We start from the raw sequence: 14995 nt of genomic DNA, 5'->3' as shown, positions 1-14995 counted from the left end.
GACTGAGCTGACCTGAGATCAGATGATGCTCGAGCGCCAGATTATGAGCGCGCGCCTCTCAGTGATGGCGCTCACGCACTGACACTTAATCTCCACGATCCTTCCTCTCGTTTAGAGCAGTTCATCTGCTGACAGAGGAACAACACTGACAGCAATACACGCCTTATTTCTCTATGTCCCCTCCGAAGTTAAAGCACTATATATAGTGAATATATCAGTTAGTATTAATATTAATATTAGTATACCTTTAGGAGTGTATGTGAGTGTGTACAATCGAATGTAATGAATGAAAGGATAAAGGCAGTGTAAACATGTATGACATAAATGAAGCTGTGAAGTAGCAATGGCATAATGTATAGAAACTCTGCCCCTTAGTGGTTAAACCATGCAAATGCAGAAAATATTTATTGAATAATTTGATGCAACATTTATTTTAATTGCTGAAAAAAGGCACCGCTTTGTCAACAAGATATGCATCTTTAAGTGCACTTTTTAGCACTTTTTTCTTTTCTTTTTTTGGAATCTCTTGCGATTGGCTTTTGGAAGCATATGATAATAACATATTGGAGAATGCGTTTGTTTTCACTCTTAAAAAATAATGGTTACAATTTAAAATGACACAACCCTTCAGTAAACGCTTGTTTCTTAGTGTAAAGAACATTTTAATCATCGGAAGAACCTTTTCCACTAACTTTTTTTTTTTTTTTTTGCATTGAAAAATATTCCATTGATGTTAACGAACAATCGATGCTAATAAAGAAGCTTTATTTAAGAGAGAGTGTGTGTGTGTACTATGAATAACTCACATATGATAATCAGGTCAGTCGGAAGGTCGAAGGTTTCTCTTTAACACGCCCACAAACAACACCTTCAGCACCGCGGAGAGCAACCGCGTTCCAGGGTGCTGATTGGCCAACGAGGTGAAAGGGGGCGTGCCCAGAACCTAATGCGCCACTCCTATTGGCTAGAATCCGTGAGCGTAGTCTCTGATCTGTCTGGATATGCGGTGAATGAACTAAAACCACTCAAAGATTACGACAAACTCGTAAAGAAACTCGCATCTCTGCTGACTGTGGTGTGTGTGCCCGGGGTTGTGTTCAGCATGAGGAAGTGTTCGAGTGTTCACTAGAGAGCATGCGAGTGTGAGAGGAGCGCAGGAGAAGGTAAGGCGATTATTGTCCTCTTCATCAGTCTCTGGTAATGCCAGGCTTAGCGAGCTGACATGACGGATGCATCACTAGCTCAGGGTTAGAAGTAAATATACGGGAATCAAACAAATGCAACATTAGGGTTATAAACACTCGTGTAAAGGGAAATGTTGCGCGTTAATGTTGCGCGTTAATGTGGGTCACTTTATAAATCACTATCTGTGATCCTCTTAATCCATGAGCTCTTAACACACTCACAGATATTCAACACGGTAGCTTTAGACTTTAATACTTTCTCTATTTTACAGGTTGCAACACAATGTTGAACTTCAGATTGTTGAAGAACATGTTTGTCACTCAGGGAAAGCGTCAAGGGTTATTTATCTCAATAACTATAATAAGGTTATTGTTTCATGACTTTTTTGTTTCAAAAGTGTTTACTGTAGTAGGACGAGATCATATTTGACTAATAACGCACTTATTAAGGCTGATATGTAGGCCTACCTGTGGTACTTCTGCTGAAATAAAAATAAATAATCTAAAAATATATATGAAGTCAGTTTAATGTTTATCTTTCTTTTTAGTGATTTTTTTATTTTATTTTTGTGAGTATAGCATCACCTTTGGCTTGTTAGTTTTAGAAAGGTTTTTCTTTGTAAGATTGTTGCAAAAACAAAATGCAGTGTACAAACAAATACGTTGAATTGTGCAAATATAGAAATTGCAACAAAAAAAATATTGGCTACTGTAATTTCTATTAAATATGTCTAAAATATGAGGAAGGTTGAAAATGTCGAACAAGGATGTGGACAGTTTTCTTTTTGGGGACATTTTGCAAAAAGATAATATATTTAATTGCAATACTCATGTTTGAAATCACAATAATATATCGTACATTGACTGAAGAATCATGAACGCGGGGCCTCTGGGGATTTCCACCCGTAATTTTAATTAAAACAATTTTAATATAACTAAATTGTAAGACTTTTTGATGGTTGATGTTTATAGTAGATTACATTGTGACAACTTACCCCTACATGCCTAATGTTGTTGGTTAGGTCAACTTGTGTTAATTTCCTGGGCAATAAAGCTGAAAATGTTCATAATCTGACAGTATTTGGCCCTTATTCTCTTCATATGCAGGTTTGATAGATTGATTGACAGCTCTGAAGAACTAATAGTCGTCGCCTGTGTCCCGATGGCTGGTGAGGACCTCGAATCCACTCCATGTGTCGTTCATTACATTAACAGCTCACCGATAAGCAACTGTGCTGTACAGTGATGCACTGCTTCATGTCTGTCCTGTAGAAAACAACTTTCCTCCTCTGCCGGGCTTCATTCCTCTACGGCCGTGTTTCCATCAGGACTTCGAGGATATTCCTGACCAGCACCGCACCATGTGCAAGAGACTCTACTACCTGTGGATCTGTGAGTCTGGACCATACAACACATGACCCAACGCGACCTTAGGGTCGTAACACTTACACATAGATCATATTCAGGTCTAGTTCAGATACTCTGTTGAGTTCAGTGTTCAGATGAGCGTGTCTGGAGTAGATACTCACTCGGCTGATCTGTGTAACACTCTTGGTCCCCTAGTGGTGTGTGGAGGAACTGCAGGAGCTCTGGAGAATCATTTGAAAAAAATATATAAAATATATATAGGAAAAATGTTTACACCACAGAAAAATTTGATGATTGCAGAATATATATTTATATATATATAGCCACATTTTGTGTGAAAATAAATCATAAAAGTGGTTTGTTTGTTTACAAATCGTATAAATGCACGAGATGGTGACGAGGTCGGGGTAATAAAAAATATATAAAATATATATAGGAAAAAATATTACACCACAGATAAAATGTGATGATTGCAGTATGATTGCAGAATATATATATACAGGGCTGGGTATCGATTCAGATGTTTCAATCCGATTCGATTTCGATTCGCAAGCTCTAAATTCGGTTCGATTTCGATTTCATTTCTAAATTCAATTTCCGATTCGACTCCGATTCGAAATGAATATATATTTAATACAAATCCTATATTTATTTAAAAAAAACACGTTGAACATAAGTTTACAAGTGGTTAATTAATAAAAAGAAATTAAGAGCCACAAAACTGTATATTAAACTTTTTATTTGAGGTGCTCTTGGGTACATTAAAACCCAACTTCAAATGCATACAATCAATAGACATGATTTTGATGCAAGATGAAAAATTGATGCTGAAAATTGGACAAGTCAATCACATGCCTTGATCAAACCGGATCAGGATATTTTATGTTTAAGAGAAAACTAGCATAATCTGTAACATGGAGGCTGCACGCCTATGAACTGTAGCAACACTAATACTGGCTTTTGGGTGATAGATAAATAAATATGGGAAAAAATAGATTTTTGGCCTTTGAGAATCGATTTTGAATTATTATAAAAATCGATTAATCGAAAAATAATTTTTTTTTGCCCAGCCCTGTATATATATATATATATATATTGAGCATTTATGGAGCAACATTTTGTGTGAAAATAAATCATACAAGGTTTGTTTGTTTAAAAATCGTATAAATGCATGAGGTGACGAGCTCTTTTACACACGGGGTAAAACCCCATAAAATATGATTTTAATAATGTCTGTCTTAGTTAATACTTGTTCAAAACAATCACTTTAGCAATTTTTTTTCTTTTTATTTTGATAAATAAAATAATAGATTTTTGTTCAGTAAATATAGGCTACTGTTATTAATGTGTTCATTTTTAAAATAACAAACAAAAATATTTTAAAAAGTAAAAAGATTCTGAAAGCACTGAATGAGCATCATAATAATTTAAGTAGTACCGAAAAAATGTGATATATGAATAATATCATATTTTTTTAAATATGATGGTTTCATTATAAATATGGTGATTATCTCTAAGATGGACACCAAATGTGATTTATGATATTTACCATGTCATGTCAACAAATGTAAAAGTCAGCTGTTTATTATCATGTTAATTATTATGCATTGCCTTAAATATCATACTTTTACATATTCTTCCGTTATTGAAAATCCTTAAGACGACTTTTGTCTCAAAATATTGTCAATAATTGTATAAATTCTCATTTGCTACTTTAATATACAACATTTAAAAAAAACATTACATATTATATCAAATCATCTTTGTGTTCTATGATCCATGGATGTTAAATGCTCTCCATGGAACCGTCGACGCCAATAAAAAAGCTTTATTTTTATTTTAATAACATTATTGGTGATTCACACTTGATTGCTGCCCTAAAAGAATCAATGAGCATATTTTGTCCTTAAGGATGGATTCAAAAATGATGTGGATCCAGTATTTATAATATATATATATATATACATACATTATATTATTGTAAATATCTACATTAATTATTGTCATCTCTTGCTGTAGATGCCTGTAGCTGATCCTCTGAAGGTATTCTTTATGTGTTGCGTTGGAGTGAAATTGCATGATTTTTATTTATTTAGAATATTGTGTCATTCTTTTTTTGTAAGAACATTTTTAAAAAATATTTTTCATGGCATGGAAGAAAGCTGGATTTTTTTTCTTTGAGTGATTTCATGGAGTCGACTGCATGTCCCAGTTGTGTGTTTATGCTTCAGTTTGCTCATAATCATGAGCATTATAACCACACACACACACACACACACACTCACACTCACACACACACACACACACACACACACACACACACACACACACACACACACACACACACACACACACACTCACACACACACACACACACACACACACACACACACACACACACACACACACACACACACACAGAGACACACACACAAACACACACACACCCACACACAGACAGACACACACACACACACACACACACACAGAGACACACACACAAACACACACACACCCACACACAGACAGACACACACACACACACACACACACACACACACAGAGACACACACACAAACACACACCCACCCACACACAGACAGACACACACACACACACACACACACACACACACACACACACACACACAGACACACACACACACACACACACACACACACACACACACACACACACACAGACACAGACACACACACACACACACACACACACACACACACACGTACACACACACACCTGTGTGTGGTCTGTAGAGTGAGGTCTGCTGTGTGCTGTGATGCATCGAGATCAGCACACACACACACACACACACACACACACACACACACACACACACACACACACACACACACACACACACACACACACCTGTGTGTGGTCTGTAGAGTGAGGTCTGCTGTGTGCTGCAGTGTACGGCGTGACGCTGCTGGTGAACTTCTTCGGCTGTATGGCGTGGATCACACACACACACACACACACACACACACACACACACACACACACACACACACACACACACACACACACACACACACACACACACCTGTGTGTGGTCTGTAGAGTGAGGTCTGCTGTGTGCTGCAGTGTACGGCGTGACGCTGCTGGTGAACTTCTTCGGCTGTATGGCGTGGATGTTCGGTGGAGGAGGAGTGACGAACTTCGGCATGTCCATCATCTGGGTCGTTCTCTTCACGCCGTGTTCATACGTGTGCTGGTTCCGGTCCATTTACAACGCCTTCAAGTGAGCATCCCTGCCGACTAGTGCTTAGCACATTATTCACTTCTGCAGACTTTATAAAGTGATTATATTTATATTTATCATTATTTTTATCATTGATTAATATTTGATGAAAATAATCACCACATGAACAATAAATCCATTATTATTATTATTATTATTATTATTATACATATATACTATTTATTAATTTAATAATTTTATTTTCATTTTTATTTAAAAAAAAATTATAATAATGGTTATTATCATATTGTAAATGTATAATGAATCCATTATTTATTTATTTAATAAAATATAAATTATACATTATTTTATTTATATTAATTTAATACATAACAATAATAATAACAACTGATTCATTACACATTTAGCATTAAGGTTTAGATAACTGTTGTTCTGTATCTGTTAATCTATAATATGGTAAATGCATAATTAATTACAGTTTTTCCCAATTGCTAAAACACAAAAAGTGAATGCCCAGATCAAAGCGTCAAAACCGTACCGTTTGCATGCATGTCTTACACACAGGCACCAAATGAATAAACACATTGTAGGCATTGCACTGCAAACAATTGTGCAACACACGGTGCAAAACACTACACACAGAGTGTTGTATGTTACACACGGTTGAAAATGAGGAAACACTTTGCATACAGCACATCCATTCAATAATAAAAACACATGCGACAATAGCAACACCCCCGCACACACAGTAAAACACTTAACCGGTAATTGAACACCAATCAGTCACAGCTGTAGCACTCAGGTATAGAACTCAGGTATGCGCACCTGTCGTGATACAATTGCGAATATAGAGGCCGAAGGACCAAGGGGAAGGAGAAGACGAGGAAGAGATGGGGGAAGAGGGAGAGGAGATCGACGAAGAGATGGGGGAAGAGGGAGAGGAGAACGAGATGGGGGAAGAGGGAGAGGAGATCGAGGAAGAGATGGAGGAAGAGGGAGAGGAGATCGACGAAGAGATGGGGGAAGAGGGAGAGGAGAACGAGATGGGGGAAGAGGGAGAGGAGATCGAGGAAGAGATGGAGGAAGAGGGAGAGGAGAACGAGGAAGAGATGGGGGAAGAGGGAGAGGAGATCGAGGAAGAGATGGGGGAAGAGGGAGAGGAGAACGAGATGGGGGAAGAGGGAGAGGAGATCGAGGAAGAGATGGAGGAAGAGGGAGAGGAGATCGACGAAGAGATGGGGGAAGAGGGAGAGGAGAACGAGATGGGGGAAGAGGGAGAGGAGATCGAGGAAGAGATGGAGGAAGAGGGAGAGGAGAACGAGGAAGAGATGGGGGAAGAGGGAGAGGAGATCGAGGAAGAGGGAGAGGAGAACGAGGAAGAGATGGGGTAAGAGGGAGAGGAGAACGAGATGGGGGAAGAGGGAGAGGAGATCGAGGAAGAGATGGAGGAAGAGGGAGAGGAGAACGAGGAAGAGATGGGGGAAGAGGGAGAGGAGATCGAGGAAGAGATGGAGGAAGAGGGAGAGGAGATGGAGGAAGAGATGGAGGAAGAGGGAGAGGAGAACGAGATGGGGGAAGAGGGAGAGGAGATGGAGGAAGAGATGGAGGAAGAGGGAGAGGAGAACGAGGAAGAGATGGGGGAAGAGGGAGAGGAGATCGAGGAAGAGATGGAGGAAGAGGGAGAGGAGATCGAGGAAGAGATGGGGGAAGAGGGAGAGGAGATCGAGGAAGAGATGGAGGAAGAGGGAGAGGAGATGGAGGAAGAGATGGAGGAAGAGGGAGAGGAGAACGAGATGGGGGAAGAGGGAGAGGAGATCGAGGAAGAGATGGAGGAAGAGGGAGAGGAGATGGAGGAAGAGATGGAGGAAGAGGGAGAGGAGAACGAGATGGGGGAAGAGGGAGAGGAGATGGAGGAAGAGATGGAGGAAGAGGGAGAGGAGAACGAGGAAGAGACGTGGGAAGAGGGAGAGGAGAATGGCACCAACCTGAACGGGAACCAGGCAGACGCACAACTATCACTGACGACATCAGGGCCACTGTGGTGGACCATGTCATCAACCATGGCCTGACTATGAGGGAGGCCGGGCAGAGGGTCCGGCCCATCCTCAGCCGCTTCACGGTAGTCAGCATCATTCGGACATACCGACAAGAAAACAGGTATGTCCTGAATTAACGCCAAAGGACTGCACAGTACCCACACAGCAAATTGTCTAGTGTTAGTGTACATTTTCCAGTGTTACTGTAATTTAATCAATCGTTCAATCTGGCAAAAACCAGACGTCGGGGCCGGAACATCATTGGCCAAAGGGCCATCGTGAACATCCCCGGGCAGCGCGGGGGCAACATGACCTTGTGTGCCGCCATTAGTGGTTAAGGGGTCCTCCATCACCATGCCACCCTAGGACCCTACAACACTGCACACCTACTGGCATTTCTCGATGCACTACATGATGTGGTCACACAGGACAGACCAGGGCAGCCCATGTTTGTTGTCATCTGGGATAATGTCAGTTTCCACCGGGCTGCTCTGGTCCGGGACTGGTTTGCCAACCACGACCATTTCATGTTGCACCTGCCCCCTTATTCCCCGTTCCTAAATCCGATCGAGGAATTCTTTTCGGCATGGCGGTGGAAGGTCTATGACCGCCTACCACATGTACGCGTGCCGCTCCTGCGAGCGATGGAGGAGGCATGTGGGGACATCGAGGTGGGGTCGATCCATGGGTGGATACGCCACACACAGAGATATTTTCCCCGTTGCCTGGCAAGGGAAGACATTGCCTGTGATGTGGACGAGGTGCTGTGGCCCGACCCCAATCGACGACGAGATCCCTGACATGGACCTGCAATAGAAACACCTACACCAGATGTTCAATACTTATAGTAGTTCTGCACCTGTACACTGAGTTTTGGTTGTGGAAATAAACACGGTTTACAGACTACAAATGTAGGCAGTGTCTTGAGTACAGTTGACCTGTGTGTTGTGTTTGCTTTGACTGTTTATATTGCATGTGCATGTGTGTTTCCTATCGATCCGAAGAGGGCCTTTTCAAGTTAAAGTGTTATGTTTTGATTGCAGAATGTTATTTTGCATTGGCAGTTAGATGTTGATCTCCAAGTGCTGTGTCAAGAAATCTTGTGTGTTGAGTTTTGACACAATGAGCCAAATTTTTAATTTTGTGTGTAAGCAATTGAAAAAAACTGTAATTAATTTATTAAATGTAAATTATATCTTAATATTATTTAAATAAAAAAAAAATATTAATAATGGTTATCATCATTATAATATGGTAAATGAATATGAGATATTCATTTATCTTATTTAATATGTATTTCATTATTTATTAATTTATAATTTAATAAATAATAATAATAACATCAACAACTGATCCAATACTCATTCATTTTACTCAAACTTAACTCAAACTTTTATCTTTTGTCAAATCAACTTCGATAACTAATGTGTGAAGATAACACACTATTTTGACTTTCTATTTATTAAACCATTCTTCTTCATTCTACTAACTCAACATTTTTATTACAACGAACTAAAAATTTTAAGGCAACTTGCTTTTTTAAGTTAAACCATTTTTTTGACAGTGTAGTTATGTATTTGTGTATCCGTGTTGTTGTTTTTCAGGACTGACAGCTCGTTCTACTTCATGTCGTTCTTCTTCGTCTTCATGGCACAACTTTTCATTTCTATAATTCAGGCCATTGGTATTCCGGGATGGGGCGTTTGGTAAGACCTGTGCAAATGCAAACACAAATTATGCGAATTATTCCCGAATATGAGGATTGTGAACGCTAACACAAACTCTGCCGGCGGACACTGGAATGATGATGTGTGTTGTTGGGTGATCTCCGTGATGTGTGTGTGTGTGTGTGTGTTGCAGTGGCTGGTTGGGCACCATCTCCTTCTTCGGCACGAGCATCTTTGCCTCCATCATCATGCTGATCCCCACGCTCATGTTCACGGCGGTGGCGGCGATCTCCTTCATCGCGCTCACTAAGGTTTGATCCGCGCAGACACTGTGTGCCAGGATCCGCTCGCTCAGCTGACGTGTGTGTAGTCTTGGGCCGGTTGTGTGAGTGTGTTTAAAGCGTGAGGCTGGAGCATGTAGTGTGTGTTGATTAGATGCGTGAATAAATCAGTTATTTACCTTAGTGTTTGTGTCTGAAGAGCCAATCAGAAGCCAGTACAAATTGGTGATAATCAAGCTTGCTTCCCCCACGGAATAAAAAAAAAAAAAAATTGTGACTTTTGATCTCATAAAACAGTTTTTCTTTATATAGGCCTATCATGATTCTGACCCTTTTTTCTCTAGATTCTGAATTGTTTTCTCCATTTTTTTTTTACACCTCACAATTCAGACTTTATTCCTTTAAATTATAAGGTTTTTTTCCTACCAATTTTGTACACCTCAAATCACATCTAAATTATGACATTTGTTACTTACCGGTAATTAATTATTTTTTTTTGAATTCTGAAGGTTTTTTTCTTCTAATTTTTTTACACCTCACAATGCAGACCTTTTCTCCCTGTTTTTTCCCCCCCAAATCTTTTATACCTCACAACTCTGACTTTCTTGCAATACTGACTTTTTCTATTTTTTTTTTACTTCTCACAATTCTGATTTTTTTCTGACGTTTTTTGTATCCACCATGAAATGAAAAAGTAAAACTGGTGATTACAACTTTTTATCGCACAATTCAGACTTTTCTTTTCAGATTTACAAGTTGTTTTTATCTCGCAATTGACCGTTCGCAAAGACCCGCCCCCCTTAGTTACTGTCGCTATGTCCGACAAGCTACGCCGCTCTCACACACACACACACACACCATGTTCTCACACATCGTGGAGCAGAGAGACACTGACAACACACTGACAGACACAGACCAGCTTACTTTTCGGTTACTTTTGATATTAAACATATTAAACAAAGTCTCACCATTCAAATTTGGTCAATTTTTAAAAGAAATGTAAACAATAAATAGTGTTTTGTGGCTCTTTAATGTGTGTGACAGATCGCTGCCTTAGTTAAAGCCGCTCGTGACCCGATCATCTCTTCCTTCTAGTTCATGTATAGCATCAAATAAACATGAATGAACATCAGAAGGAATGTTGTTTTAACCGCGGAAAGACGTCAGTACACTCCGCTTCTCACGCTCAAATCCTCACATGTTAATCTACTAACTCTCCTGACCGCTTTGTCGGACAATATGGCGGATGGCGAAGTATGATTGCTCAGATCACCTGTCAATCAAGCTCCCTGCGAAGGGTCAATTGCAAGCTTATATATCAAAACAAATAAATTATGAAATGTGAGATAAAAAAGTCACAGTAACCTTTTACACTTTTTTATTCCATGCCAGAAATAATCTCCCGTAGAAAGCTGACCCTGATCCCCATGACTGTTGCTCTGTGTCCGTCAGGTTCATAACTTCTACCGGGGCAGTGGCGGGAGCATGAGTAAAGCGCAGGAGGAGTGGGTCTCCGGCGCCTGGAAGAACCCTCACGTCCAGCAGGCAGCGCAGCAGGCAGCCCTGGGGTCCTTACAGGGTCCTCAGACCCCGCAGACCGCACAGTACTCCACACCCTCCTACGACAACACCATGTGAAGACCCAGCACAGCCAATCATCAGCCGAGCAGGGGTGTGTTTCCCAGAAGCATGTGCTGAATATGTAACTACAGCATTCAAATACCATATGTTTGCAGATATTTGGGAAACATGCTTGTTTCTCTGAAAAACACTTCTACAGCCAGTTATTTTACTTATTATTTTACACGTTTCGTGATGTCAGTCGGTTTCTGCTTTGGTCTGTGTGACTCCGCCCACTGCCAGTTCGGCCAATAGTGTTTCGATACCCCGGGTTGCCAGTTGGCGGGAAACACAGCGTATTGCAGCCAGCAAATAAACTGGGTCAGAGATTGCAGATTCTACACAACCTTAAAAGCCTCTCTATCTAAAAATCTCTATGATCGAGAGCATATTAAAATGCGGATAAATCAACTCATCAACTTACGAGAATCGAGCGATTCGTAAACGAACCGAGTATGTCTCCTCGGCTTTCATTGTCAATTGCGCTCGTTCCCGTTGCGTGTTCTCAATCTGGCAACCCGTATGAGCGTCGAGTCTGAGGAGGCGGGGAAACAACGATCTCAGATATTTTGAATTTGGACTGCAGTACCGATTTCGACCACTAGCTGTCATTCTTACAGACTGCACCTTTAAACAAACTATGGTCTCAAGTTCTGTCGTTATCATCATAGTTCAACGAGTCGGTGTTTCCCGAAACCATCATTCCAGCGAACATTCGTAAACAACATCACAGAGTTGTGTCTGTGAGCGACAGATCTCCACCTGTGGTTAGAAGAAGAGTCTCTAGTTTACATGACATGTGGACTCAATAAATCCTGATCTTTATCAAGTTGACATTCTGATCTTGAGCAAAATAAGCAAGCTGACACTCACAGCAATCTGTGTCTTTTACTCAGAATACATACAAATGTCATTTACGTCTTTTAGTTTGTCAAGAGATTTAAAGTGTAGTTTCTGAAGAATGCGCATGTGTGAACGAGCTCTAGTGTAAGAACGAGTCTATGATTGAATAACGAAAAATCTAGCATTAATTCGATCTCAAACAGATTCATTAACAGTAGTTATTACTCTATAACCTGTGTGACATCATTAACCAACGTGGTTGAACGAACAATTTGCGACAATATGGTTTCGGGAAACAGTCGTGACTAGCCAACACTATCTCACGACTTATTAATACGAATTTGTACGAGTGATTAAAATGTGGATAATTCGTACGATTTGTCTAAACCCACGTGAAGGGTAGGTTTAGGGGCGGGGTCAGATGTAGGTAATTTGTAGCCACCTTGTAAAGTTTGTACGAATTGCCGTGAGATCGGGTTGGACTTGCTAGTTAACCAACGTGGTTGAACGAACAATTTGCGACAATATGGTTTTGGGAAACAGTCGTGACTAGCCAACACTATCTCACGACTAATTCATACGATGATTAAAATGTGGATAATTCGTACAAATTCATACAACCTCACTCGTACGAAATCGTACAATTTGTCTAAACCCACGTGACGGGTAGGTTTAGCGGCGGGGTCAGGTGTAGGTCATTCGTACGAATTAGCCACCCCGTAAAGTTCGTACGAATTGCCGTGAGATCGGGTTGGACTTGCTAGTTAACCAATGTGGTTGAACTAACAATTTGCGGCAATATGGTTTCGGGAAACAGTCGTGACTAGCCAACACTATCTCACGACTAATTCATCCGAATTTGTACGAGTGATTAAAAGGTGGATAATTCGTACGAATTCATACAACCTCACTCGTACGTAATCGTACGATTTGTCTAAACCCACGTGACGGGTCGGTTTAGGGGCGGGGTCAGATGTAGGTCATTCGTACGAATTCATACGAATGGCCACCTCGCAAAATTTGTACGAATTGCCGTGAGATCGGGTTGGACTCACTAGTTGATTTAATCTGTGAATCCGCGAGTTACGGCGTTGTACGGGAAACACACACCAGGCCTTAGCTGATCGTGACGTGATGTTGCTGAAATACGAGGTGGAATACGTTTTTTTTATTTAAGTGTGTGTGTGTGTCTTTGAGTTTTGTGTATATTTTAGCCTATGTTTGCTGTTATGTGACTGTATTAAATTAGAAATGAATGTATGTAGATTTGATGAGATTTGCAATCAGGGAAAAGCTGGAAATATCAGGAAATCTTTAAATTGTGCATAATTTTAATACACTAAATAAAACATACAATGGAATTTTAGTTAAATATATATAACATCCTATTTAATATTAATATTTCTAAAATATTTATTCAGATATATTTTTTGTGAGCACAGTCTATAAAATAATTTTTTAACATTTAACATTTTGTAGTGAATATACATTTTTCTAGTTATTCTAAGTGAGTTAATCAGCTTGAAACTGCTCAAGTGAGTGTAATATGAAATCATAAATGACCAGTAGAGAGGTTGCTCTATAAACTAATTACATTTGACTTATTTTGTTTTAATTTCAGATATACTGTGTGTATATTGTGTAGGAAATAGTTAAACTGAGGGGTCTGTGTGTTTTGTCACTTTGTGAGTGTGAATGCATCACATTTATTGAAGAACGCAGAGCCGCAGATTACTTTAATATATTCATGAAAAGGGAATTGTGTAAATCTTTACTATTTTTGACAAATTTTTAGACTGGTTTTCAATGTGATGTATACAATTAGAGTAGCACTTTACAATAATGTTCATTAGTTAACATTAGTTAACTACCTTAGTTAACATGAACTATGAACAATACTTCTTCAGCATTTATTAACCTTAGCTAATATTAATTACAACGTTATTCAAATCAAAGGTTGGATTTTAACATTAGTTAATGCACTGTGAACTAACATTGAACAGCAGTATTTTTATTAACTAACATTAAGAAAGATTAATAAACACTGTAACAAATGCATTGCTCGTTGTTAGTTAATACATTATTGTAAACTAATTATTGTAAAGTGTCACCAGTGTCACGGATTCTTGACTGTAATGAGTTAGCATCTAAATGATCCATTAAACACAAGTATTGTTTCCTCTCCGGGCTTCACGTTTGCATGCATGACGTGTTTCGTCCAGCAGGGCGCAGTGTTGTTCTGGGATGAGATATTTCCAGACTGGGATTTTACCCAGACACACACACTGACTCGGACAACAACACTTCTCTGTCCGGCTAATAACTTGATTCTCAGTTAGGCACAGAAATAATCAGACTCATTTTCACCGGCCGAGCACGTGTCTGACCCCAGATCAGATTCCTGAAGAACACAAACTCTCTCTTTCTTCCTCAGGCCGGTCTCATGCATGCGCAGAGTAATGACGGGATCATTCACATTAGAGAGCCTCCTGTCATAAACACCACTGACGTCCTCTGCTAGACACTCGAGAACACAGGCGACCTATAATAAAACTCATAATATGAATTATGAAGATGAGCATATTTTCCAGCTTCCAGCTTAAATCAAATTGTTTTATGGAGTATAACCAATAAAGTCAGCACCATCACAGTGAAGCGTATGTTCTTTATATCACTGACGTCGATTATATCGTATCAAACTTCACATGGGCTTGTGTTACTGATGTTTTACTGCCGGTACATGACTTTAGCAAGGTCAAGGTCAAGGTCATGG

The 14995-nt window shown here is 39.8% G+C and overlaps 2 protein-coding genes across 3 annotated transcripts in view; one reads left to right on the top strand and one right to left on the bottom strand.

Annotated features, from left to right (window-relative positions):
* The window catches only part of abcc8b (ATP-binding cassette, sub-family C (CFTR/MRP), member 8b), a 77257-nt gene extending 77249 nt beyond the window's left edge, over positions 1 to 8 (bottom strand). Inside the window, exon 1 of the mRNA XM_079620048.1 lies at positions 1 to 8. This exon is cut by the window's left edge and continues 132 nt beyond it. The gene's annotated coding sequence lies outside the window, so the exon portion shown is untranslated.
* Positions 9 to 948: 940 nt separating this feature from the next.
* Positions 949 to 14404, top strand: scamp5b (secretory carrier membrane protein 5b). Of its 2 annotated transcripts, XR_013798527.1 has the most exons (8): positions 954 to 1163; positions 2292 to 2353; positions 2457 to 2576; positions 5658 to 5814; positions 9416 to 9517; positions 9672 to 9789; positions 11212 to 12962; positions 13202 to 14404. XR_013798527.1 is itself a non-coding variant. In XM_079620609.1 (7 exons), the coding sequence occupies exons 2-7, from the start codon at positions 2347 to 2349 to the stop codon at positions 11395 to 11397; spliced, it is 690 nt and encodes a 229-aa protein (XP_079476735.1). In that variant the 5' UTR covers positions 949 to 1163; positions 2292 to 2346; the 3' UTR covers positions 11398 to 14404. The 2 variants fall into 2 exon arrangements, 1 of the variants encoding a protein (XP_079476735.1); XM_079620609.1 differs by having other exon boundaries at positions 949 to 1163; positions 11212 to 14404.
* Positions 14405 to 14995: the final 591 nt, after the last annotated feature.

Source organism: Phoxinus phoxinus (assembly GCF_949152265.1).
Source record: "Phoxinus phoxinus genome assembly, chromosome: 8".
Classification (NCBI taxonomy): Eukaryota; Metazoa; Chordata; class Actinopteri; order Cypriniformes; family Leuciscidae; genus Phoxinus; species Phoxinus phoxinus.
The sequence above is the reverse complement of the archived record's forward strand: the minus strand, read 5'-3'. Positions and strand labels throughout refer to the sequence as shown.